Raw genomic sequence first — 27,295 nt, 5'->3', positions numbered from 1 at the left:
TTTTTAAGACATTTTCTTAACTCTTTTCATAGAACATTTAAATTTTTGTTTCTTGCATCACATTTTAAAATGTCTAAGGCCTTTATTTTGTTTTTCAAATATTGCTTTTTATAACTTTTTTTGTGTGTTTCATGGATGTAATATCTTTTCTTATTTCACTGATGATAAATACATGTTTTTTTCTTCTACTTCCTACATGGTTTGTTTTGTTCGTGTTACCTTTTTCTTTGTTTCGGCCTTTCTGATGTTAAAAATTTTTCTGAAATCTCTTGTCATTCTTATTTTGGCTCATATTAAGAGAGAAGCCCAGCCAGGTGCAGTGGCATGCACCTGTAATCCTAGCCACTTGCGAGGCTGAGGTGGGAGGATCACTTGAGCCCAGGATCACTTGAGACTGAAGAAAACAGAGATAGTACTAGTGAGATCCTCATTTCTGAAATTAAAAAAAATAATAACAACAAGGAGAGAGAAGCCTTACATTTGTGTGTGTGTGAGAGACTAGTGCTTATTGAAGACAGGGCTTCACTGAAGAATAATTCAGTCCTGTTTCATCGAAGGACTCCCCAACTGTCACGTTTTGTTTTGTTTTGTTTGCTTCGCTTTGCTTTGCTTTCCTCTTGGGCTGATCATTTCCTTCCTAAAGGAATCCACCAATCCCCTGCCTTTAAATATGGATGCCAGAATTCTAAAGCTGAGCCATGAAAGAGATTGTTTAGAATAAAGACTTTCAGTTACTTTCCCTGTTTTTGGTATAGTATTCTTATTCTCCACTCTACCTAATGTCTAAGTCCAGAGTTCTCTGGTTTGACATCTCCAGATCTAATTTTCTGCCAAGGTCAGAAAGAGAAAGTTGCCTGACTGGAGAGTGGATACTCTCCAGTTGCTGCAGAGAGGATCTGGGAAATAAACTGTGTCCTAAGTAGACTTTAAATCAATCCTCTTGTGTTCTTCTCTACTTGTGCCCCTTCCATTCTGAAGTACCCGGTGCTTTCAATTCCCAAGACTGTTTCTGGAAATCCCTGGCTTTCACCCTCATGGGCTTCTATTTCAGATTCTTCTGATCTGCAAAGCCAAGTTACCACTCATCCATCAGCTTTCCAGCAGTCAAAATTATATTGTTGTTGTCCTCTTTTCTGTTCTCTTTCTCTCTCTCTCTGTCTCTCTTTCACTCTCTTAAATGTGTGTGCGCATGTATGTGTGTGCACAGCCTTTACTAACATTGTAGTGGAGTTTCAGGAGGGAAGAGTAGGTAAATTATGCTTCAGTCTGCCATACTTCCATTTTGACCAGAAGTCCTTTGTTTTATATTCTATCTTAAAATCTTGTCAACATTTACTCTGTAGTAAATAGAACTGAAGTTATGTTTTTTGCATAATTTACATGGCTGATTTTATCTACTTTGAACAAATCAGATGTTCAGTAGTAACAAAATGATTTTTCTCTTTGACACTTGATTATTATCTTGGGACTTCAGATGGGTCATGCCCTCATATCCATTCTCCTCCAATCTCAATTCAACATTTATAGCTAAATAAACATTCTCTCCTGGTAAGCACAATTGTTAATTGGGTGAGCTACACATGCTTATTTTAGAAAGTTTGAAAATATGGAAAAACACAAGTAGAAAGTCAAAATGCATAAATTCTACCTCTTTTTAAAAGTAATATGTAAAACTCATTCTTCTTCTCTTATGTCCCACTAGGCTCATTCCAAACTGCCTATCATAACTCTGTAAGAATTACCAACATTTACGTCTGTAGGTTTCAAAAACTTTTTATGCTTTGACCCACATATTCAAGGTTACATTGCTTTTTCTCCAAACATATAGTCATGCTATACATATAGTTATAAAACTTGCTTTGTGTTTTGACAGAATAATATATCAACATTTTCTAAGTGAATATTTGTATATTCACTTTCTAATGGGTGTTGCAGTGGTTTTAAAACATATTCTGTGAGTTCAAGTCCTTTGCAGGGACATGGATGAAGCTGGAAGCCATCATTCTCAGCAAACTAATACAAGAACAGAAAACCAAACACCACATGTTCTCACTCGTAAGTGGGAACTGAACAATGAGAACACACGGACACAAGGAGGGGAACATCACTCACTGGGGCCTGTATAGGGGTGGAGGGCAAAGGAGGGAGAGCATTAGGACAAATACCCAATGGATGTGAGGCTTAAAACCTAGATGATGGGATGATAAGTGCAGCAAACCACTATGGCACATGTGAACCTATGTAACAAATCTGCACGTTCTGCACATGTATCCCAGAACTTAAAGAGTAAAATAAAAAAAAAAAACACACACACACATTCTGAAAATAAGTCCACTAATTTCTTGATAGTCCATCCTCCAAAGGATAGAACCTAACTGCCCTCTCCTGAGTGTGAGCTGAACATAATGACTCACTTTTAATGGTTAGAATGTGGCAGAAGCTATAGTGTATGACTTCTGAGACTAGATCATAAAAGACATTGTGGCTCAATCCTTACTTTCTCTCCCACATCACTTACTCTTGGGGGAGCCAACTTCCTTCCATGTCATGAGAACATTCAAGTAGACTTAAGGAAAAGCCAATATAGCAAGGAATGGAGGCTTCCTGTTAATAGCCAGTGAAGAACTGTGGCCCTTTGCCAATGTATATGTGAATGAGCCATCTTGGAAGTGGATCCTCTGACCTCATTCAAGCCTTCAGGTGACTGTAGCCCTTACTGACATGTTGACTGTAATCTCATGAGAGATCCTGAGGCAAAACTACCCACATAAGCTGCTCCCTGATGCCTAACCTATGTTTTGGAGTAATTTGTTACAAAGCAGTAAATAACTGATACAGATTTGATACTCAAAAATAGGTACTATCATAATAAATACATAAAACTGTGGAAATGGCTTTGGAAACAGATGTGGGCAAAAGCTGCAAAGGCTTTAAGGGAGAATATTAGAAAAAGGATAATGAAACTGTTAATAGAAGCCTGATGACTAAAGGAAAGCTAATGGTAAAATCTTCAAGAAAAGTAAGAAAAAGCTTATTGGAACCTGAAGAAAAGGGATACATGGGATGTGTTTTCACAATACTATCATCTGTAGTAATGCGGAAAGTAGACGACGTACCTAATGTACTGAGTGATCTACCTAAGGAGACAGCCAGGCAAAGTACTGAAGATTTTACCTGGTTTCTTCTTGATACTTAATGTGAGAGAAAGGAGATAAACTAAAAGAAGAATTGCTAAATGTGAGAAGCCATAATGGTTTTGAAAATCTCCAGCCTCTCTAGATGGCAAACATGCCTAAAATAAAGTCATGGTTTCCCAGCAAAAGTCAAATTCAGGGCACTGATGGGAAATATGGTCCAGAGATGAAGATGACGGTGTGACTGTAAAATACTTTGTTTACAACAACAGAAAGATGTAAGATAGTGCCTGTGAGAACCATTCGGTGAAACAACAGAGCTTTCAATAAGCTTAAGGGTATTGTCCTTCCACAGTTCAGCAGAAGCCTAAAGTACAGAAGAACTTTCCTTGAAAATATTTTGGGGTATGGCTTTTGTCTAATGAAGTGAGCTTGAATAAGGTTCACAGGAGATTCAGAAAGTTTCTTTAAAAAATGATATTGACAGAAATACCATCAGCTTAGACTGAAGGGAACAGAGATAGTACACAACAAAAAGAGGCATTTGAAATTCCAAAGTTTTCCTGAGAAAAATGCACAGCTCCAAAACAGGGTACCTTTCAAGGGAAAGGGAAAATCAATCAGAGGAGGAAACCAATAACCCACAGGGTACAGCCAAGAGCCATGGAGAATGATTCCTAGGAATTTCCTTGAGTTAGAATCAAAAACGACTGAACATGAGCCTGGGTGGATTTCAGAATTGCTATGGACCAGTGATTGCTTTAGGCTTCCCATTTTTCCACTATTTGAACAGGATTGTTTACAGTTATCTTATGCATGTTGGATGAGTATGTGGGTAACTTGCCTCTTTAGCCCAAAAGGCTTGAGATAAAAGGAACTGTACTCAAGGAGCTGCATTTAAGAAACAATACTAGAGAAGCTGGATTCACATTTAGGTCTGATTCAGATGACAAATTTCTAGACTTTTAGCTGATGTTGCAAAAAATTAAGACGTGGCACTAGGAGTTGGTATGGAAGAGGGTGAATATATTTCCAATATATAAAGAATGTATATAATTTGTAGCCAGACAACAAAGTGGAATAGTTTTTAAATATGTCCACAGATTATTCAATGCTCCTCCCTCCAAAAACTGAAGCCTAATTTGCCACCTCTTGAGCTTAGGCTGGATTTGGGGATTCTGTGCTAATTAACACAAGATTGTAGAAATGATACTGTGTGATATCTGAGACTAGGTCTAAAAGGTACTGTAGCTTTATTTTTTAATTAGTTTTTAAATACAAATAAAAATTGTATATATTTACCATATACAACATGTTCTTTAAATGTGTATATATTGTGGAATGACTGAATTAAGTTAATTAACATATGCATTGCCTCACATATCATTTTTTGTGTGTGGTGGCAGCATCTATCTTTCTCTCTTACATGACTTTCTTTGTGAGAAATCAGCTGCCATGGCATAAGGGTGCTCAATTAGCCTTATGGAGAGGTTCATGTGACTGAGGTCCTCTAACAACAGACATGTGAGTGTAAACATAGAAATACACTATTCTGCTGCACTTCTCCTTCCCTTTTATGTGATTATAAACAACACTGCAAAACCTCTCTGTCTCTCTCCCTTTCTCTATCTCTCTAGAGAGAGAATTGCTGGCTATGAACGTTTTAAATTTAGATCAAGATTTTCAAGTCACTCAAATATTACCAAAAATAATTGTATTAATTTACACACGTCCAAACAATGGATGAGAGTATGCTTACATCTTTTCCAATTTTAAATGTTACTAGTCATTCTAATTTTTCTAAATCCTATGAGAGAAAGTATCTTATAATTTTGTTAATTTGTATGATTTAATTATTGATGACAGTGAACATCTTTTTGTAATCTTGTCATTTGAAAAAGTACTATAATTATTTAGATGCAATTCTCTTTGCATGCTCCTAACTCTTGATCTTTCTTATTCCACAATGCCCAGCATATAGTTCATGTTACATAAATATGCAGTTTTGAATAAATGAATGAGTGAATAAATAAAATTCATACATGTGGAAAGTCTTCACTTAACCCCTTAGTTTTAGCTTTTAACTGGGAAAAAAATACTTTAGCAATCAATTAATTTAATCATCTTTTCCCTTCCCCTTTATCACTATTCAATATATACCATTCAAGTGTCTTCTGAGTAAGATCTTTATCGTTACAGTTTGTTCTGGCTAATTTGTTTCTAAAAGTGTCCATATACTTTTTCTCCCTGGATATTTTTTAAAACAACAAAATAGTTATATGATAAATAATAGTAACAGTAGCAATAACAACAATGATGTTACGTGGTAGGTGTGTTATATACATAACAGACCCAATTTAATATTTACTACAGTCCTATAAGTATTGCTATTCCCCGCTATAGAAATGAGTGAACTAATTTTTCATGATGGCAAATAAATTAGCCATAGCCATTTAGCTATTAAAAGGCAGAGTTGGGATTCAAACTCTTGTTATCTGAATGCAGAGTCCATATTCTTTCTACAATGCTCAGCTGGATTTCTTAGAAATAAAACATTTGTATAGTTGCTTTGTCACATTGTATGTTCAAAGAAAAAGGAAGATTCAATAAAAGAAAAAAAAATCACAATTTTAAAAGATGTACAATGAAATTAAATACTTTTTCTGCCTGGGAGAGCTTAGTGCTATTGATTCTTTTTTAATCACTACTGGAATGAAAAGGAAGATTAAGTAAGATGAATGAACATTTTCCTTTCCTTCATGGTTTACAAACTTAATTCAGCTATCAATGGGCAAGTGACTTATACTTACTTAAAATGAGAAAAAGCAACTGAAACATTTAATCATGAAAAGAGAAATAAAGGAAATGTGGTTTCTTTTTGCAATGATTAGTCTCTATCATCTGAGGATTTATGTCAAGCCGAGGAAGTTCTCCCAGTCAGTTCAGAAATAGGACTGCATACTGAATTTTAACACAAGTCTGTGATAATGAGACTGATGCCCCCTTTACAAAGCAATTTACAAACTTTCAGAGTTGAGTTTCTGGATGTTGAGGTCGCTGCAGACTGAAGATAGGCATGCTTTTCAGGTAACATTCTGAAATGTTCCAACAAAATCATGTAAATCTCCCTTTAGAGAAAATAACTCCCTTAAATTATCAAATGTTGTTTTCTAACAAGGCTTATACAGAATCATTGCACTTTAAAATGCAAGCATATGAAGAATAAATGTCCATGTGAGGACACTATGAACTAGGTTTCCTGTGTAAGCATCTGAGACATGTCTAAGAGTTTTATAATCTTAGCCTGGGAAAAGGAAAAGAGAAAATTGTTGTTGTTATTTTCTACTGTATGTGGCAATCTCATGTTCCTTAGATGTGTCCTAGAATAATGTTTTATGACAGGTATTACAACATATATTCAACAGCAGCAGCAACAATGCTAAAATGCTTTATACTAAAAACAAAAAGAAGGCCTAATAGTGGCAACATGATAAGTGGTCTTACAGCACAAACCTAAGTAATGAGGATACTGAGAGTCATTTTTCTTCAACCTCCATGTTGTTCCACATGATCATTGAAGGCTAACACTAAAATGGATAAAACATTGGTATCTCTCTAAAACAGGTGCTGCAGTCTCATGGTAATGACAGAATGTTTATTTATTAACATTTGTTTGAAGCATTTGCTCATGTATTTCTAGCTCAGTTTTATTCTGCCAACCTCATACTAACATTGTTTATAGGGTAACCAGAATACATGACACTCAAGAGATATACAGAAAGTAATTCTCAGTTCATGGAAGTCATTTCAGTAAAATTAAATAATAACAACAAAAATAACAGTTCAATTTCCTAATACAAAATCCTTATTCTAAATATATTTTAAAGACATGTTCTCTTATTTTATAAGTGGCTATATTGTATTCTTTAATTTTTCTCTAACATCACTATTTATAACAGATAGAATCTGATCTTGAATCATTACTTATTTAACTAATTCATAATTTTCCCCTTTCTGTTTCTAAAACTAAAGAGCTGAGGAAACTTAAAAGACATTTATAGAAAATATTTTTTTAAAGTTAAATAATGTAAAAAGAACTTCCATTTCTGGCAGCATGTTTGATTAGATACTCTGAACAATCTGAAACAAGTAAAACATTATTAAAAATGTGAACATCTTACTGAGTTGGAATGAAATAATAAAATCAATAGATTTCATAACCAAAGTGAGAAGAGGAACCCCAACAAGGGAGTGCATGCTAAAAGAAGCTTTTGCTCTGAATGTTTCTGCTTACCTTGTGGTGGCTACATGCAGAACGAGATAGGGTATCAAGCCCAAGACCAGCTCAGGTTGGGATTCCAGCAGACTTCTGCATACAACTGGAATTCCAAAAGGCTACCTTCACTATAAAAGTAAGTGAGACCAGACACAGTGGCTCATACCTGTAATCCCAAAGCTCTGGGAGGCTGAGGCAGGAGAATCACTTGATCTCAGGAGTTCAAGACAAGCATGGACATCACAGAGAGACCTGTCTCTACAGAAAATAAACAAAATCAGCTGAGCGTGGTGGCCAATGCCTGTGGTCCCAGCTACTCAGGAGGCTGTGGTTGGAGGATTGTCTGAGCCCAGGGGGTGAAGACTGCAGTGGGCTGACATCATACCGCTGCACTCCAGCCTGGGCAACAGAGCAAGACCCTGTCTCATAAAAAAAAAAAAAAAAAAAAAAAAAGACAGAAATAAAAGAAAAAGAAAAAAAGTAAATGAGGCACAAATAGTGAATCTTAGTGTATGCAAATTTTAAAATACATTTAGGAGGCTGGAAAATCCCAAAAGAGAATGGACAATGTGACAAAACATCCTAACTGTATTATAGATTTGTAAAACAACTTCACTAGAAGAGGAAGACGAAAAGGATTTAAGTAACTTTGGAAATGAGTGAAATCTGTTGAGGGTAAAGGCAAAATTTACTATATATACAGACTGTACTCTAATTGATAATGTCCTTTTCCACATGGTACGGATTAACAATTCTGATACTGTTATACACCTACACTGCAGTTGTGCAGTTAAGTAAATGAATGGTGGATGATGGGAGCCAGTTTTTACCATTGGGGTAGGAATTTACAGATAAGTAAGGGGAAGAAGCTAGCACAATCTGCGTAACAGGGTTAGAGGTATCAGTGTGAACTCATGTTTAGCTTACATAAACTCATGTTTGTTTAGATACAAATGATTGCATATAGAAATATTTATAGTTATTTGTATATACAAGGATCACTATTACACAAATGTATTTCCTTGTTCTGTCAGCTGAGAGGGTTTAGGAACAAGAATAACCAAGTAGTAAGGAGCATTCCTACTGCCCAGATACTGGTTTCTAATTCATTGTTAATAAGGGCTCCCTGAAGAAACAGCTGGTTGTAGGAGCAGGAAATATATATGGATGTCAAGATGAGACTAGAACATCTTATAATGCTAGAAAGCAGTGAAGTTCTCAAAAACTATAATCCCACAATGATGAGAGTATGTCAAAGGAATATGGGAGCCAACTGGAAGAACTCCCAATGATCACAGCTGAAATAATTTGAGAAACTAAATTTTTTCAGTTTCTCAAACAAAGTAGCCTTGGATTATAACTCAAAGTATACAATAAATATCCATGAGTCGATACTGATATAAATAAATGTGGGAGCTGAGACAAATCTTCCAGGCAGAATGCCAAATAATTGATATATGCACTTTACCCTGCAGAAGGAGAAGAATAACTCCCTACTCATTAAGTGTGTGCTGCACACAATGACTTCCATTCAAAAAGTACAGTATGGAAGAGGGGAAAGAGTAACTTTACAGTGGAGAGAGCTGACAAACACCATCTCAACCTGATGATCAAGGTCAACATCAACAGTCGTAAATCAAGTTGATAGTATGTACCCTTGATACAATGTGATGAAAACGGTTAATTTCTGTGAGTTTCTTTCCATCTAATCATGAGAAACACTGCAGACAAATTTCAATTAAGGGACATTCCAGAAAATACCTAAACAGCTCTCTTTAAAACTACCAAGATCATTTAAAAACTCTTGGGAACTGACACAGCCATGAGGTACCTAAGGAAACACGACCACTTTTTAGTGTGTTGTCCTGGATGGGATCCTGCAACCGAAAGAACGTTAGGCAAAAACTAAGAAAATCTGAATAAAGTATGAACTCTAGTTAATATTATCAGTATCAGTTTATTAATTATAACAAATAGACTATACATATGTAAGATGTTAATAATAGAGGCTACTGGATGTGGGGTAGATGGAAGCCCTCTGTATTATGCTCATATGTTTTCTGTAAATCTAAAACTGTTTTAAAAGAAAAAGCTGATTTTTTTTAAAAGACAGAAACATTGAACAGTAGAAAACATGCCTATTTTGACTTCGGCACTGGGTGAAGAAAAACTAAGAAAAGGAAAGAAAAAATGTTTTGGAAATGTGTTTGATAAGCTGACTCTAACACTTATTTTTCATTCATAACATTACCTGTGTTGTCTGGAAAACCTCCTGTAAAAAATTTAATGTAAAGTGGTTTGGAGTTGGTCATGCCCCCAGACAATTCTCAAAAGCAAATGCAAAAGCAAAAGATTCAGCCTCCATCCTGGCCTCTAAGATGTCCCAGAAATAAAGCTCCCCCCAAAAGTATCTTATAGTCAAAAATTACAAACCCACAAAAGAAAACAAGACAACATGAGTAGGAGCCACCAGTAATAGATCAAAAATATTTTAGAGTCTGGAATCATAACATGCAAACTAAAATAGAAAATTATTATTAACATGCTTTAAAAGTTGAAACAAAAAAATAAAAGAGAAGTTTGGCAAAGAAACAGAAATTATATAAAATGACGAAAATTACCGCAAAATCAACAATTTTTTTTCTTTTTCTTTTTTTAAGATAACCTGTGTAACAAATTATTTTTTTTTTATTTCAAATTCAACAAATACTTTTTGAGTCCTCCCTATGTGCTAGAGCATGTATTAAATACTTGCACATATATTATCTATTTTTACTTTTATAACAATGAATACTTCCATTAATAAAGTTGTAAAAAATCTTCATACTAAAATATTTTATCATTTTTCTTTTCTCTACAATCTGGATATTTTCTTCTGTTCTGTTTTTCCAGTTCACAAGTTATCCCTTACCTGTACCAAATCTATCATTATTCAAATCTATTGTGTTCTTATTTTTGGTTATTAGTATTTTTTTTCCAGTTTTAGAATTTCTATTTTCTTTTTATTCTGGCCTTTGTATTTGAGAAGTTATTTTTCAGAAATTTTCTGCTTGCTTCTTCCAGGTATCTTAATCTACCAGTCTAGTACGACCCTATTCTAAGTTCAAAGATGGAGGTTATCCCAAATTACAGATGATGCCAAGCTGGCTGCGAGTCAGTAGAAGTACTGATTTATTTCCACTTCACCATTTTCCTGAGGGCAAAGTCCTTTGGAGCCCCAGCTTAAACATAGCGGGTATTTATTTATTTACTTATTGAGCTCAGGCTTTGTGTTCTGCCCCCTTTGCTTCGAAAGACTATCAATGGCTGCTCAGTTTTGCAGATGTTTCTTCCAGAGCATCAAATGATTTCAAAAGCAGGCTTAGTGCTGGGCTCACTTCTCTACTTCATGCCTTTTCCTAGATTTTGACCCAATAATTTCTCACTATCACATTAGCTAGGGACCTAAAAGGTTTCTGCAGAGTTGAGCTCACAGAAGAAGTTGACTCAAGTGAAAAGAGATCATTAAGCAGACAGGCCCAACTTTCCTCTCTGGTTACAAGTTTGTTTTTCCTACTAGGGACCTTTCACTTCAACACTGTCGTAGCCATGACTGGCTCCAGGAAATAAGTATTACATCTTTAAAACTTTAGCTCATGAGTATACAAAAATCTTTCTCCCCAAAACCTAAAATGCAATAAAATAAATAAATGGGAAAAAATAAAAAAAAATAAAAAATAAAAAAAAAAAAACTACAGAATGATCTCATATTTGTAAAAATAAATCTGGAGACACAACATGCATAGGAAAATGTCTAAAAGAATTGTCATTAAAATGTTAATCATAGTTGTCATTTTATTACTTTTTTTTTTGAGATGGAGTCTTGCTCCATCACCAGTCTGGAGTGCAGTAGCGTGATCTTGGCCCAGTGCAACCTCTGCCTCCTGGGTTCAAGCAATTCCCCTGCCTCAGCCTCCCGAGTAGCTGGGACTAGACTACAGGTGCACGCCACCACACCTGGCTAACTTTTTGTATTTCAGTAGAGATGGGGTTTCAACATGTTGGCCAGGATGGTCTCAATCTACAGACCTCGTGATCCGCCTGCCTTGGCCTCCCAAAGTGCTGGGATTGTGGGTGGCATGAGCTACCGCACCTGGTTGATTACATATTTTTATTGTACATTTTTTTTCTTAAAAAGTAAGAATGAACATCATACCCACCAGGATGGCTATTATCAGTAAAACCTACAGAGAAAATACAAGCGCTGGTGAGGATGTGGAGGAATTGGAACTTCTGTGTATCACTGGTGGGAATGTACAATGTTGCAGCCTCTATGGAAAACAGTATAGAAGTTCCTCAAAAAATTAAACATGGCATTAATGTATAATCCAGATTTTTACTTCTGAGTATATACACCAAAACAGCAGAGACTCAAAAGACAGTATTTGTATGTCCATGCTCTAGCAGCTTTATTCACCATAGCCAAAAGGTGGAAGCAACTCAAGGGTCCGTTGACAGATGAATGGATAAACAAAACGGGGTGTCTGCATGAAATGGAATATATTCAGCCTTAAAAAGGAAGGAAATTTCAGAAACTCAAAAGAATGCAACCATTTGTCTCTTATCTACCTATGACTTGGAAGTCCCCTTTCTGCTTCAAGTTGTCCTGCCTTTCCATACGTCCAGATGGAACCAAGGCTCACCTTACATATGTTGATTGATGTCTCCCTAAATGTATATTATCCTTAAATATATATCAATCAACATATGTTGATTGATGTCTCCTTAAAATGTATAAAATTTTAAGGAGTCAAGCAATGCCACAACATGGATGAATGCTGAAGACATGCTAAGTAAAATAAGCCAGTCACAAGAAGACAAATACCATATGATTCCTCTTACATGAAGTACCCAGTGTAGGCCACTTTATGGTGACAGAAAGCAGAATGGTTATTTCCAGGGTAGGGGTGGAGAAGGGGCATTGGGAGAAGCACTGTTTAATGAGAACAGTTACAGTTTGGGAAGCTAAAAAACGTTCTGGAGCTGAAGGGTGATAATAGTTGTACAACAATGGTCAAAATGGTAAAAAAAAAAAAAAAAATCTTTCTCCTTTAGTTCCCCTTAATATCCAAAAGAGGATGACATTTTCAAAACCACAGTGTCAAAACACTAAGGGTCCATAAAAAGTAAAAGTAGAGAATTTAAAAAATCATGATAGCCATTTTTCAAAGAATTTGGCTTTGTTTTCTGAACCTCAAGTGAGACCTGGTGCTTCTAAATTCCCATCAGGAGGAGAAGCAGCCCTGATAGTGATGATTGACAGGCCTAGCAGGCATAACACAATGAAAGACCTCATGCTGCCTGGCTAAGGGCTCACATGTATGCATTTCTCTTCAGATGTCTAATGCCTCTTCCAGCCCAGAGCAGATTTGTAAGGATGCTGAGTCAGGACTCTTTCAAAATCTCTCTCAAATCACAGCCAAACAATTAAGAATCTCTCTCTTTGCATGACCCTTGACATTTTAATGAAGGGCTTTAGGACATTGACCAGGCACCCATATTCTCCAGCTTCCCTGTCCAATATGACGGCCCCCAGTCATGTTTGACTATGAAGCACCTACATATGGCCAGAATGAACTGATTAAGCTTTAAGTAAAAATTATGCATCACATTTTAAAGACTTAATATGAAAAAATACGTAAAATATCTCAATAGTTTCTATATTGACTAGGTATTGAAATATTTTAGATATATTAGATGAAATAAATATATTATTAAAATTAACTTCATCTGGTTTTTAGTTTTTAAAATTTGACTACTAGAATATTTAAAATTATACAAGTGGTTTGCATTACGTTTCCATTGGATAATGCTGCTCTAGGTGATCTTGGTTCTAAATACTGAGTATCTTCCTACCAAATGGTTATTTTCTCAACTAGAATGTATATATTAAGCATCCCCAGAAAATTCCTTTGAAAATTTTTTCCATTAACTAACAATGAAACTAATTATAACTCTTTGGATCTGAGTTTCTTCACATAAAATGAAGAGGTTAGGCCAGCAGTCCCCAATCTTTTTGGCTCCAGGGGATGTGGTTTCAGGACACAACTGTTCCATATCAGAACATCAGGCATTAGATTCTTATAAGGAGTGTGCAGCCTTGATCCCTGGCATGCACAGTTCACAAGGATTCAGGCTTCTGTAAGACTCTAATGTCACCACTGATCTAATAGGAGGCAAAGCTCAGGCTATAATGTTTGCCTGCTGCTCGCCTCCTGCTGTGTGGCCAGGTTCCTCACAGGCCCCTTACTGACCAGCACCAGTTTACAGCCCAGGGATTGAGGACCCCTGGGGTTACACTGTATCTCCTCTACAGTTTCTCACAACTCTATGATTATTTGATTATAATTGTTTTTTAAAAAAATTTTTAAATACATTCTATGCATAAGGATATACTTAGTTTTTAAAATTATATTGTATATATATAATTTGTGAACTTGCTTTTTAAAAAATATAAAAATATTTCCTTGTTGATAAGACATCAAGTTATTTTATATAATCATGCATATGTTAAAGTTGCACATTCATTTACTATATTGCTATTATAAATTTTCCCATGAAATGATTTTGTTATGAAGGTTTTTAAATTTTAAAGATTTAGACTATTGCTGTGATTATTATTTATTTCCTATAATTGGTTCCTTAGCTTTTCTTGCATAGGTCATCCTTATTCTTCATCCATTTATGCCCACTATATTCTCCTTTGACCATTTCTGGTTACACTTTATCTTATCCTCACTTTGCTATGTCCTCCAATTTTCTTTCATGACTAAGTTCTCTTGTCATCTCTCACTAGCCCTGTTTAGAAAGCTTTGCACCTGGTCACACTCGTCCTGTCCTTTAGACTGGGGCCTTCCTGGTCTCATCGCTTTCAAAACAAACTTACCTGAAAATATCTAATAATAAGGACATTTCAGGGTTAATTCAAGTCTTTACAGTTACTTATTGTGGGGTAGGGGACAGGTATTTGCATTGAAAATCTTAACTCTCATCCTGAAATGAAAACCTTTATTTGTATTCAATTGAATGGGGTGTTCCTATTCTATATTTAAATTTTCCTAAAATCCATTATAGCATGTGTCTTATCACATGTTTTCACAAGCCTTCCCCTACACCTCTCTTCTGTGTGAAAACATGAAACCTACAGTTTGCTAAGGAAGATCCTGGCTGCTAAAGAAACCAACTCAATCTTAATGTTTGGAGAACACTGGATTTGGAGTACGATGATCTAGGTTCATATCTTGATGTATCATCCATTTCAAGTGCAAGTAGATGGACAAATCCATGGACATATCCTTCATTCTCTCTAAGCCTGCGTTTCCTAATCTTCTGAAAGGAGCTATTAATAACACCTGACACACTTGCTGAGTATATAGGGTATTTCTGAACCTCTAAAGTAATAATGAACATGGAGGTACTTACCAATGTTACATAGCCTTAGTGATCTTGGGCATCCTGAGATTTCATTAAATTTCATTCCTCGTTCCATTTTCCCTTCCTCAGGTTAGAAAAAATACATTGACCTATTCAATTCAGACAAGAATAAAAAATATAACTATGAGTTTTCAGAATAATGAAAAGTTTCAGGTTAAAATGGCATGATCACTCTCTTCATGCAAACATGAGAGCTATGAAACACTCATTAGAACTAATATCCCAGGTTACTCTGCAATTCATCTATGAAGCTCAATTTGTCAAGAAACAGCATAATGGTTTTATAAAATTCAGAGGGAACCTGGATGGAGGAATGTGGGTGAGCATTAAATTGATAGAATATTAAAGTAGCAAATGAGCGTTAAAGCGATGAAAGCGGAGTGCAAATAAAAGACTTTAAGAATAAAAAGCAGTCAACTCCATGTATGAGGAAGGAATTCTGTGGCTAAAATAAATCAAACACAAAATTCAAGTGCTTAAAACAAATCACTCCAGGTGTCAGTTGGAAAACATATATTCTTTCCTATCATTTCCTCTGTGAAATGAAGAGAGAAATTTGTCATCAATGACTCTTGGAATTTGGTGGGAAAAGGAAGGAATTTGGAATCAGTCCCATTGAGTTTCGTTCCAGCTTCTCCGCTTAGAAGCTACTCCCTTCTCCCTGAAGGGAGGCAACACTGTCCCCCTCGCCTGACTGGCAGTTTTCTAAGAACCCATCGCGCGTGACGGGAAAGCCAGGTACAAGCTGATGCTGGAGTCACCAGAGGAACCAGGGACTGAGCAGTGAAATCCAGCTCCTCCCAGCTGGAAGACAGTCGGGTGAACGGAAAGGAAGCAGTTCTCTTTACCCCAAGTTTCTTTTTCATACCATTTCAAATTTGAGTAACAGGAAAGAGGGCCAAGGGGATTGAAGGAACCTGGCGACGAACTCCCCAGCGGTTTACGGTACCTTTGTGATCGCCTTGTTTCATTAATTCAACAAGTATTTCGGGCGGCAGCGGGGTGCCGGGCCTTGGGGTGGGCAGTGGGACTACAAAGAGGAGGGACCCAGAATAGAGGGGACACCGGACGCATAACTGCGGGATAGAGAGGTCGCGCTGGCGCGGGGCGAGGTTGGAGGCAGCGGAGGAGCCCCCGCACGGGCCGCGCCCGCCGCCGCCGCACCCTTCCCCCACCCCGGCAGCCGCGAGTTTGCCCGCGACGTCCCCATGGCAACCAGCGGCGGCGCGGCGCGCTGGCAGGGAGAGGCCCAGCAGCCTAGAGGGCCGCGCGGCTGGAGGACTCAGGCGGCGGGAGCGCGGCGGCGGGCGGCGGGGCCCCTTGGGGCGGGCCTGGCCGGGCGGGAGGTGACCTACGCGGTCCTGCGCCCCGGGCCTCAGACCTCTCGGGCAAGCGCGGCGCGGCGCAGGTAATGGTTCTGAGCTTCCCCGGCCTTGCCGCGCCCTTGACCCTCACCCTCTCCCTTCAGCCGGGCTGGCGGGGGATATCCAGGGGACAGGGGGGCCAAAAAAGGGCGGCTGCTCTGCGGGAGGCTGGGCTTGAACTGAGCGCGGGTCCCGGCGGGGCGCGTGGCGGGGAAACAGAGGCTGGGAGGGGAGGCCCGCCCTTGGAAATGCAGAGCAGAGCTGCGCCCCAGGTTAGAAGGCCTGGGCTCTAGTCGTGTGGCCTTGGGCAAGTCACTTAACTTGTCTGTGCCTCAGTTTACTTGACGTTTAAGTAAGGGATTTGAGAACCTACAAAACCATTTATTCGTCTGCTTGTTCTGGTCAAGTTTTTTTTCACCATTCCTGCTCGTCTCCAGTCTGCCCCGCACACAATTCCTGGGTCTGTCTTAAACTCTTCGATTTGGAAGTGATGTGAGTCTGAATCTTCTTCCTCTTTCTACTCCCTTGAATGCTCTTTAATTGACTTTTATTCAATGATTCAGAGGAGTTGAAGTCCATTTCAATACTTTCTCCAATTATCGTCATAGATTATTTTTTAGCTAAAATTTTGTTACCATGAAAAACTTTTTTTTTTTTTTTTTTTTTAATTTTAACTTTAGGCAAGTACTAACATTCCTAAAATTAGCCCGGTGTGGTGGTGTGCGCCTTTAATTCCAGCTACTCAGGAGGCTGAGGCAGGAGAATCGCTTGAACCCAGGAGGCGGATGTTTCAGTGAGCCAAGATTGCGCCACTGCACTCCAGCCTGGGCGACAGAGAGAGACACCTTCTCAAAAAACAAACAAAAAAAACCCCACAAAACCAATTCAAGTTTCTATATTTTTTAGCACCAAGAGCTACTATAAAGAAAAACTCATACTAAATGGTTTTTGCAATAGCAACATTTTTATGTTTTATAGGTTAATGAATATAAACATTTTAGGAATTTGGATCATTTTTCTCCAACAGATTAAAAATCAAGAAATATAAACCAGATGTAGCAGTTTCTTGACATGGAGAACGAAGCCCATAATACAATGGGGTAAGTGCTGGGAAATTTCTGTTTAATAAGTGCGTACTTAACTATGCCAACAACTTCCTGAGAACGCATGAATTTTGAAATTTACTATTAATAGAAGGATATGCCAATTATTTTCGGTGAGGCGGATGAGAGTAAATACCAAATGACTGTAATTAAGGTTTATAATGTGAGTCTGTCTGATTTTGACACTACAGACCTGCAATGAAAAATCAGTTTTCCAACTTTTAATGACTGTCTGATGTCTAAGGGTGATGGATGCCAAGGCAGGCCTTATGTGCTCTTATATTACCACAGTGCAGCCTCTCTTCACCAGCTTGTTCCTTTTTTGCTGCATTGAGTATCTCAAGTTTCCCTCTACTCTTGTCCGTTAAGGCTGAACTCAACACTTAAACATAGCCTCAGAATAGATCCAACTCCATAAAAACATCAACACGAAGTGAAGTTTACCAAAAGTTTCACGAAGAGATGAGGAATAAAATTTGTATAGCATTTGTCATTGTAGAAAATCAAATTCCTGTTTACAAATATCTGTCCTAACTGTTTACCTGCTACCAGCATCACAGAGTTTTCTCTTCCTGTTGTTTCACTAGCCAACTGACCACTGGCTGAACATAGAGTTTGGGAGATGAGGGGATGAAGAGGTGGTTGTATAGTGCCTCATCTTGACTGTGACCGACTTTGGCACTAGTCACAACCACTTCAGGTGTCTCACTTTCAGAGATTCTGCCCAGACAACGACTTTGATGTCAGGCTGAAGGAAAGCTGCACAAGTTTGGACAATAATCATTCCTATCACTTTTTAGCTCCTACTGCATACTCCTTCTTACAACGGCCCAGCCAGGTATTATTCTCCTTTCACAACTAAGGAAAGCAAGTATATTACAGTCTAAGCTCTTGTAACAAACAGACTCCAAAAACAGTGGCTTAAATAAGATTGAAGATTATCTCTGTTTCATATTTTTGTCTCGGGTGCCACGCTCATCTGAGATATGCAGACCAGAATTGGTTTGGCAACTCTGGCACCTTCACTAATAATTTCCATCTCTAGGACCAAAGTGGTTGTTTCAGCTCCCACCGTCATAAGTGTGCTCTGCCATCATGACTGTGCTCCTACCAGAGGGAAGGAGAAGGGCAAGGGGAGAGTAAGACCTTTCCTTTTAGAAGTATGATATGGAGATGGCAGGTCTCACTTCTGTTCATTTTCCATTGGCCAGAACTTAATCCCAGAGTAACAACTAGCAGCAAGAAAGACTGGGAAATATGGTCTCTAACCAGGCAGCCATAACTTAGAAGTTTTAGAACAAAGGAGGAAGAATGGATATTGGTGAGAAACTAGCAACCTCTACCACACTGATGCTCAGAAAGGCAGAAAGACAAAGCAGGAGCTCATCCTAGAATATACACCAGGTTAGTGGGGAAGGTAGGATTTGGATTCAGATATGCCTGGCTCCAATCTCTGTGTTCCTGTGTACTTTGGAAATGGATGGCAATGAGATACAGGGAGCAGTCTGCCTGGTATCCATAGCAGAGCCAGGTTAGGATTCTGTGTTAAGTATATGTTGGGTCCCTGGTGTGATGATGGCTGTAAGAGCTAAGATGCAGATTGACGGTCTTGGACCTAAGGTTGGGTACCAGATATCACTTCATGCCTGCAAATCCAAGGCCATGGAGTCATTTAAGAAAGAGACCTTGTTCTTAAAGAACTTAGAATTTAGTAAAGAACAGTAGAACTTGTTTGGGTACAATGTAATTACAAACCCCAAGTTAATGAGAGTTACTAGAGGTTTTCCTCAGGTACTATTCCACTCATCACAGTAGACATGGGGCCAGACACATGGTCTCCAAAGCATGGAGACCCCACGTTGGCATTGCCTCAGTTCCACATGCTATTGAGAAGTCTGTATAAATCTAGATCATGAATACAATAAAACTTCATCATCAGGAACTTGTTATGTAGATAATCAAACCATGCCACCTACATATACAGTAATGTTTTGTGGAGCAGCCTACATTCAACAGATACCTATTTAGAGTCTACCATGAGCCACTTACTGGTTTAGGCACCAGGAGGGTAGCAGTGAACAAAATAGGCAGCTGTCTCTCAAGGGGCTTATACCTTAGTGGAGGAGATAGATAATAAACATATAAATTTGTATCATACAGTGATATGAAGAAAAATAAAACAGGCTAAGGATAAGAAAAATAGAGTGTGAATGGAGTGGTCAAACAAAGATGCTTTGGTAAGGCAGCATTCGGGCAGAGATTGTGTCTGGGGGAAAAGATTACACAGAGCAGAAGCAGAAAGTGCCAAGACCTATGGTGGGAGCCCTCCCACAGAACATTTTTAGTGTGAGTGAATCAATATTCTTGGCTGTCATGGTTATAACAGGGTTTGACTTCAATTTATCCATGATTTTTCCCAATTATAGGTGTTTGTATTTGTGCCATAATAATCTAAACTCCTTGTAATTGAAAATCAATTTATATGTTTGTTCTACTGTTGTTAGAGTGTGTTCCAGAACATAAATATAGAATGAATAAGGGATCCCTTTTATTGGTCTTTTTAAGAAAACCTCTAAATTTTGCTTTTTGTTTTCTTATTCATGAATCTCTACTTAATAGTCTGCCCTTTTGTGGTTTATTTTATCTTGTTCTCATGAGTTGAAAAATTTGCTTCAGTTATTGTCATGATTTCTTTAAATAATAAAATCAAAGTTCCTCCTAAGTACAGCTTGCCCGCTATAGGGTTAGTGTTCTCACCATCATTTTCTAAATAGTCTGTCATTTCAAATTTGATATCTTCTTTGACTCAAGAGATATTTAGAAAATGTAATTTCAAGGGGCATTAAGTTATCTTTTTGTTATTACTTTCTAATCCTTCTACTACCATAATCATAGGATACGGACTATATGATTTTGACTCTGTTGATTTCACTAAGATTATTCTTGTAGTCTATTCAAGGATCAACTTTTATTAATGCCCTTTGGGTATTTGAAAACACATGTACATTCTCTTTTGGCTGAGTAAAAAGGCTAAAAAAGTTATATAATCAAACATTTTAATTGTTATTATGTTTAAATTGTGTTTTTCAAGTACAGTTACATTAATTTATGTTTATTTGATCTGCCAAATTCTAAGGAAGATCTCCACTATGATTGTAGTTTGTCCTGTCCTTCTTGTATTACTAACAATTTTTGGTTTACATATTTCAGTTTGCTGTTGCTCAATGTATCAAGGTTTATGGATATATCTTCTCAGTATATTATATAATTTAACATTATAAAATATAGCACAAGTGTAATGTTTTCTGTTTTAATTCTACTTTGCCTGATATTAATATTACCATCCCTGCTTTCTTTCATTAATATCTTTGTTCATCACCTTGTTTTCAGCCTTTTTTATGTCATATCAAGTTTGTCTTCACATATACATAGTATATGGTTAGATTAACAAATAGAGGCTGGGCACGGTGGCTCACACCAGTAGTCCCAGCACTTTGGGAGGCCAAGGCGGGCGGATCACCTGAGGTCGGGAGTTCAAGACCAGCCTGATGAACATGGAGAAACCCCGTCTGTACTAAAAATACAAATTAGCTGGGTGTGGCGGCACATGCCTGTAATCCTAGCTACTCAGGAGGCTGAAACAGGAGAATCCCTTGAACCTGGGGGGCAGAGGTTGTGGTGAGCCAAGATGGCACCATTGTGCTTCAGCCTGGGCAACAAGAATGAAACTGCATCTCAAAAACAAACAAAAAAGATTCCTCAATTGGAGACTCTTTTCCATTACAAAAAGTATTTTATAATAATTAGTATATCATTTTTGACCCTTTCTGCTTTCTCAATGTTTGCTAGGAGGATCTAGTTATCTTTATCTTCTCTTTCCCTTGGAGGTTCGACATCCAATTTTATAAATTGTTGATTTATATTTTTTATAAACAATTTAAATTTGTATTTCTATTTTGACAACCCAAGTATTAACTAACTTTGACTACTCTCAACCCCAATAAGACTTGATCTTTAGTAATGCCTTTGCTTCCCCATTTCCTTATCCTGTTTCCAAGCTTCTGTTGAAATAATCTGGATTTCTAAATCCTGATTGCTATTAATTTTCTTTTATTTCTCTTTTACTTTAAAAATTCTTTTTAAACAACCGTAAGTTTGATTTCATTGCTTATAACTGTCACTTGTATAGAAAACCTTCCCTGTTCTTGATTTTTAAATTGGATACATTTTTAATTTGGCTGAAGTTCTTAGTTCATCATTTTACAAAAATGAACATGGGTAGTATACTTCTTTATTTTTCACGTGTCCAAAATGGCTTACGTTTACTCTCACACAAGAACTCCATAACATTAATCTTACCTTGAAGCATTGAGTGTTGCAGATGGAAAGTCCAGTACTACTCTTATTCTCTCTCTCATTCAGATTCTTTTATTTTTTTTAATATCTGGAGGCCTATAGTATTGTCTCTCTATTCTTGAAGTTTATAAATGCACCAAGGTAGCTTTCTAGGTATTAATCCTTTTTCTAAGAATTCTATATAGCATTTGGTTAACACATTTATGCTAAAGATCTCTTTAGCCCAGTGAAAAATTCTATTCCTTTGATTAATAATTCTCCACTGTCTTGTTTCATTCTCATCTCCTAGAATTACTGTCTTTTTTTTTTCTCTCTCATAATTTCCATCCTTATCTTTTTTGCTCTATATTCTGGAGGAATTTTTTTAGTTTTCTCATTTTTAGTTCAGCAATGATTACATTGTTCTTTACTGCCTCTTGGTTCGACAACCATGTTTTTATTTCTAAGAACTGCCTTTTTGTATGTTTTTTAATTGTTCCTTTTATGTAGTAAATTACTTTTGTTTTATCAATGCAGTATTTTACTGTTATTTAAAATACAAATTGGAAATGCTTGAAATTATCTTTTGCTTCTTATATTAGTTGGTTTATTTCAGTTATCAATTCCAACTTGTTTTCTAAGCAACTATAAATTTGTTTCTTGTAACGACTCCAATCGGTCATTCTATGGGTTTGGCTCTGGTGTACGTCTCCACATCCTCTAATCTGTGCCTCTCCTCAAACTCTTACAACTGCTCGTCAGCCCAGCCTTTCTTCCAGCCTCGGTTACTCTAAAAGTGAAATCAATTAGCTTTTTCAGAGAAATCTGTCTACCAACTGTGGTGCAGCTTCAACTCCCTAAGGGTTAAGCATGTCCACAAGCCAATGTGTTATGCAGTCTAATATATTTAAGATTATTAAAGCTTACATTTAATAAACTTATCTCTAAAGATCATTTCTAAAAAGGAGTTTTATAAATTCATTAAGCAATCCTAACATCAATGAAACACATTCATGGAGTCCCAAACTATATGGATTCTGAAGTGTTGTTTCGTAGAATGTCATTTTCCCTGCATAAGCGGATGCACATATATGGATTACTTCTTTGAAATATCTTTTCTAACTGAAAAGAACATTTACTGAGATCTTTCTTAGTTATACGTGTTTGTAATTTGAAAAGTCATTTGCTTCTTCATCCCTGTTACCAAAATTAGCAATTTACTGTTCCCTTCCCAGTTCTCCACTCCCAGAGCCAACCACTTTTAATCCTTTTAGCTGATTTTGGGGGTAACGTACGTCCATATCTCTAAATAATACGCTTAAATTGCACTTCTTGATTTTTCAGTTTTATGCATTACTAACTTCCACAATGGATATTTTTTATTCTTACCATCACCTTGTTTCCGAGACACACACACGCATGCATACAGAGTCACATTTTGCATTCTTCTATACTCCCAATACACCATAATTTTGGTTGGATCAAAGACTTAGTAGTTAAAGGGCAAACAGCCTTTATAAGCACTCTTGCCTCTGAACCATATAGTATACAGTGACTCCTTTTCCTTTCCCACACATTTTGTTTGCCCTGGAGTTTTCTGGTATCTGAATTACAAACATTTTAAAGTTTTCTTCTTTCCATATATCTTTCCTCAAAAAATGTCTTTCTGTTTGTATTTGACTCGCCTTTTATGTCATATGAGCTGCTTTCCTCAAATGTCTGGGATTCCTGACTGCTTGCTCCTGTTTAAGGGTATGCTCCTATTAAGTGGTAATACTTTATAGGAGCTGGTAGGACATTCATGTGCACATGGGCAGATATGTTAGTCTGTTCCCACATTACTATAAAGAATCACCTGAGACTAATTTATAAGAAAAGAGGTTTAATTGATTCACAGTTCCACAGGCTGTATAGGAAGCATGGCTAGGGAGACCTCAGAAAACTTGCAATCATAGCAGAAGGCGAAGAGGAAGGAGGCCCGTTCTATGTGGCCAGAGCAGGAGGGAGAGAGAGAAGGGGGGAGGTGCCACACACTTTTAAACAACTGCATCTCCTGAGAACTCACTGCCACAAGAATAGCAAGAGGGAAGTTCACCCCCACGATTCAGTCATCTCTCACCAGGCCCCTCCTCCAACACTGGGGTTTTCAATTCAACATAAGATTTGGTTAGGGACACAGAGCCAAACCTATCAGTGGGCTTGCTGACAGGGATCTTTAATCCACGGTCATCAGGCTACGCAGTGTCCTTGCAGGACCCCACCTCACTCTCTTTCAGTCTTTTGTTTCAGGCTAATCAGATTCCAGAGAATTCGAATTTCCTGCCTGGAGAGTATACCAGCATTCTGGGGGCTGCAAAGGAGGAGGGGGCTGGATTCTGACTTACATTGTTGACCTTAACTTAACCCCCCCCCCCCAGTTTCCAGTACAGTGGCCCTGCCATCTACCGTATCTGGTGTTTGCAAACCCCAGTCCGGAGCCTCTCTGTTTTAGCTTCTCCAGAGAATGTGCCTGGAGTCTAATGCCAGTGAGGAGATCCAGGAATCAACCCCTTCTTAGCCATTCCTTTTTTCAGGCTCACCCTCACCTGCTACTTCCAGATGTACCTAGTTGGTTAGCTACTTGCTTTGTCCACTGCTAGTTCCTGTTATTTTTATCCTTGTAGGTTTAACCTTCTAGGTTAAAAATATCCCTTTACTTTGTGTTAGTGGGATTTGGGGAGGGAACAAAATGTGTGTTCATACATCTTCAACCAAAAGTCTCATTTTCCTCTACGGAATCTTTTACTCTACCTTTTATTCTGTGACTTATATCTTAGCCATTGATCTCATTCATAGAATCTTATCAAATGCTTTCTGAGCATCTAGGTACTGCTGTGTGAACCCCCAGATTCTTCTTATCTGCTATGAAAGTCATATTTTCAAAGAACCAGGATAGATGAATATTAAATAACTTCTTATATATGATTCAAAAGGTCCTTTAAAACTATACTCTTCTATGTGTGCATCTTTCTTAACCCTTCAGGTGTTCTTTCCCTCTGAGATATATTAATTCAGAATCATAACTTCACTTACCAGGTTCTTAATGAGTTAAATACAGTTTTAATTACAGTATGTAAAATAAAATCTGATTTTTCTGATGTGAGTGAATATATTGGTACCTTAACAAATTATAGAAATATATTAAATTTACACATTGAAAATCCTTTTTAAATTTGGTTAACTCCCTTGCTTTCTGGTTAATTCAGACTATACCCCCTTACTCTCCCCCTCTTCTTACTTTACTTACCCCCTCCCCTACACACATATATTCTTCCCCAGAGTAATCAAACTGGACAAGTTCTTCCAGTTTCTTGTATCTCTGAAGAAGACAAAGTAAAGTACATCTGCGTTAGAATCCTGATATGTCAAACTTGAAGGTAGATTCTGAAATGTTAGCAGTGCTGAGTGATTGTAGGAATTGAATGCATGATTTTGAAAGGAAGGAAAGTTATTGGGAAGGAGAGAGAGGGAGGAAGGAAATAAAGGAAGAGAAGATTTCTACAAGAGATCTAATCAAGGTGCTAGTAACTTTAAGGAAAGATGAAAAAGTACCACTGTGTTGGATAAATTTGCAGATACTTTTTACAGGAAAATGTTTACAAAAGATTAGTTACAAGTTATATTTTCTTAAAATCTGATACGTGTGAATGTAGATATGTACGTCAGGTGCATACCCACCTAACCTGACCTGGTTGTCTGTGGTGCTTAGTTGTATGGCACCTTGTAACCACCTGGAACTTTGTGAGCCTCTAATCAGAGCACTGGTAAAACAGAGAAGTGCTAAAAACATGAATAGTACAGATATGTGATGAGTGTGTTAGTTCTCTCCCCAAAAGAAAGAAGCAGTCTCATTGGACAGCAGTTAGTATAAAAGTTGTACCCTCCTTGATCTCAAGAAGCAGAAAGAAAAGTAGAAATACAAACAAAAACAGAAAAGCTGGCACGGGAAGGAGCAACACAAGTATCAGTGGTGATAAGAACATTAAAAAGTTAGTCCTTTAACACTGCAGGCCAGCATATTCCAGGGGCCCCAGCTATGTTCAGCAATGTTTTGTCTTCTCCTCTGTCACACCACAGGGACAAGCACAGTGCCTGCCATAGGGTAAATATGCAGTCAACTTTTTTTTTTGAGACAGGGTTTTGCTGTGTCACCCAGGCTGGAGTGCAGTGGTGTGATCTCGGCTCCCTGCAGTGTCAACCTCCCAAGCTCAAGCAATTCTCCACCTGAACCTCTTGCGTAACTAGGAGGTACACACCACCATGACTGGCTATTTTTTTGTTTTGTCTTTTGTAGTGGTAGGGTCTAACTATGTTGCCCAGGCTGGTTTCAAACTCCTGGACTCAAGCAATCCTCCTACTTTGGCCTCTCAAAGTGCTAGAATTTCAGGCATGAACCAGTGCTCCAGGCTCAGTCAACATTTGTTCAATGAATGAGTGAACTGAAATGACAGCCTATTAAAGGCAATAAACTGTCAAAACAACAGGGAAATGAAATATAAATACCAATTTCAAAAGATTAGAGAAGGGGTGAATCAAGAGTTGAGAATTAGGTAGAAATGAGGTTGTATGAAAGCAGGGTGTGAAAAATGAAGAGAATTCAGGATAATTTTCATAGGTGCACTTGGGGTATTGAGGATTTGTCTTTTTAATTGGAGAATGTATGGTTATGTAGGAATGGCTTTAGCCAGAGACAAAGCAGACCCATGTGCTTTTATGGACTCTCCCAGGGTAACATACTAAGACTCACTGTTTTCACCGTTTAATGTTATTTAGGTTGTGCCTTGAAATCAGAGGATACATTTGGCTATTATTCCCTTTTACCTCTAAAAGCAATTATTAAGTTGTTGTTGATGCTTATAATAGAAAGTGTTATAGAATGACAGAAATATGTTTCACACATTGTCATATTAGAGCACAAACATATATGGCATAGCCATTTTGGGGACATCCGCTGGCCAACCCATAGTGCATTGGAGTACCTATACCTATAATCTGTACAAATGCTAGAGGACAACATGGCCAGCACAGAGCTAGGTGCACTATAGAATCCACACAATGAAATTGTTTCCAAATTTTCTCTAAAAAGGAGAAAGGGAAAAATGCAAATACTTTTATGCTAATCTTCTAAATCCTCAAGTTATAGACTGCTTAAAATGGTTCAAGAATAGGAAAAAAAAAAAGATGGATCAACAAAACAGCTGACTCATAAAGGACAGCTAGTCAAATTACCCATAGAGGCTATCCAAATGCCAATATTAGAAATAGGTGGCATATCAGGCATAATTGGTGCAATGGCCCAGGGACTCGGGAATATCCAAATCTTGCCTCAAATTACCAACAACCCCATGGGAGACTTATGATAGCAAAGGAAAGCAAGACACTTTGAGTGTTAATGATAATGAGGGAACCCACTTCACACAGTGTCAGAGGAGGCCATGTGGGAAAGAGTAATGAGGCATCTCTACCCCTCCCAGCCAAGGTGGTATCAGCACAGAGCTACTGGGGGCCTGAACTGTCACCCCCACCCAGCAGTAATGAGGAGTTCCTCCCTCCAAATGGCAGCAGAGGCCA

At 37.7% G+C, this 27,295-nt stretch overlaps 1 protein-coding gene and 1 long non-coding RNA gene across 6 annotated transcripts in view; one reads left to right on the top strand and one right to left on the bottom strand.

The window, feature by feature from the left end:
* Positions 1-87: 87 nt before the first annotated feature.
* Positions 88-16,042, bottom strand: LOC116563201. Of its 2 annotated transcripts, XR_004274277.1 has the most exons (3): positions 15,833-16,042; positions 14,872-14,947; positions 88-691 (listed from the first exon to the last, which is right to left on the bottom strand). It is a non-coding gene; the product is annotated as an uncharacterized LOC116563201 (long non-coding RNA). The 2 variants fall into 2 exon arrangements; XR_004274278.1 differs by lacking the exons at positions 88-691; positions 15,833-16,042 and adding an exon at positions 5,836-7,513 and having other exon boundaries at positions 14,872-15,810.
* Positions 16,043-16,162: 120 nt separating this feature from the next.
* DEUP1 (deuterosome assembly protein 1) overlaps positions 16,163-27,295 on the top strand; it is a 92,214-nt gene continuing 81,081 nt past the window's right edge. For 3 of the 4 annotated variants that reach the window (XM_032295784.1, XM_032295783.1, XM_032295785.1), the window contains exons 1-2: positions 16,167-16,291; positions 17,275-17,347. In XM_032295784.1, coding sequence (XP_032151675.1) covers positions 17,319-17,347 — 29 coding nt within the window. In that variant the 5' untranslated portion in view covers positions 16,167-16,291; positions 17,275-17,318. Of the gene's footprint in view, positions 16,292-17,274; positions 17,348-27,295 lie in introns of all 4 variants that reach the window. The other variant, XM_032295786.1, reaches the window with a different exon arrangement.

Source organism: Sapajus apella, unplaced genomic scaffold (assembly GCF_009761245.1).
Source record: "Sapajus apella isolate SASKATOON/1434 unplaced genomic scaffold, GSC_monkey_1.0 scaffold34, whole genome shotgun sequence".
NCBI lineage: Eukaryota > Metazoa > Chordata > Mammalia > Primates > Cebidae > Sapajus > Sapajus apella.
The sequence above is the reverse complement of the archived record's forward strand: the minus strand, read 5'-3'. Positions and strand labels throughout refer to the sequence as shown.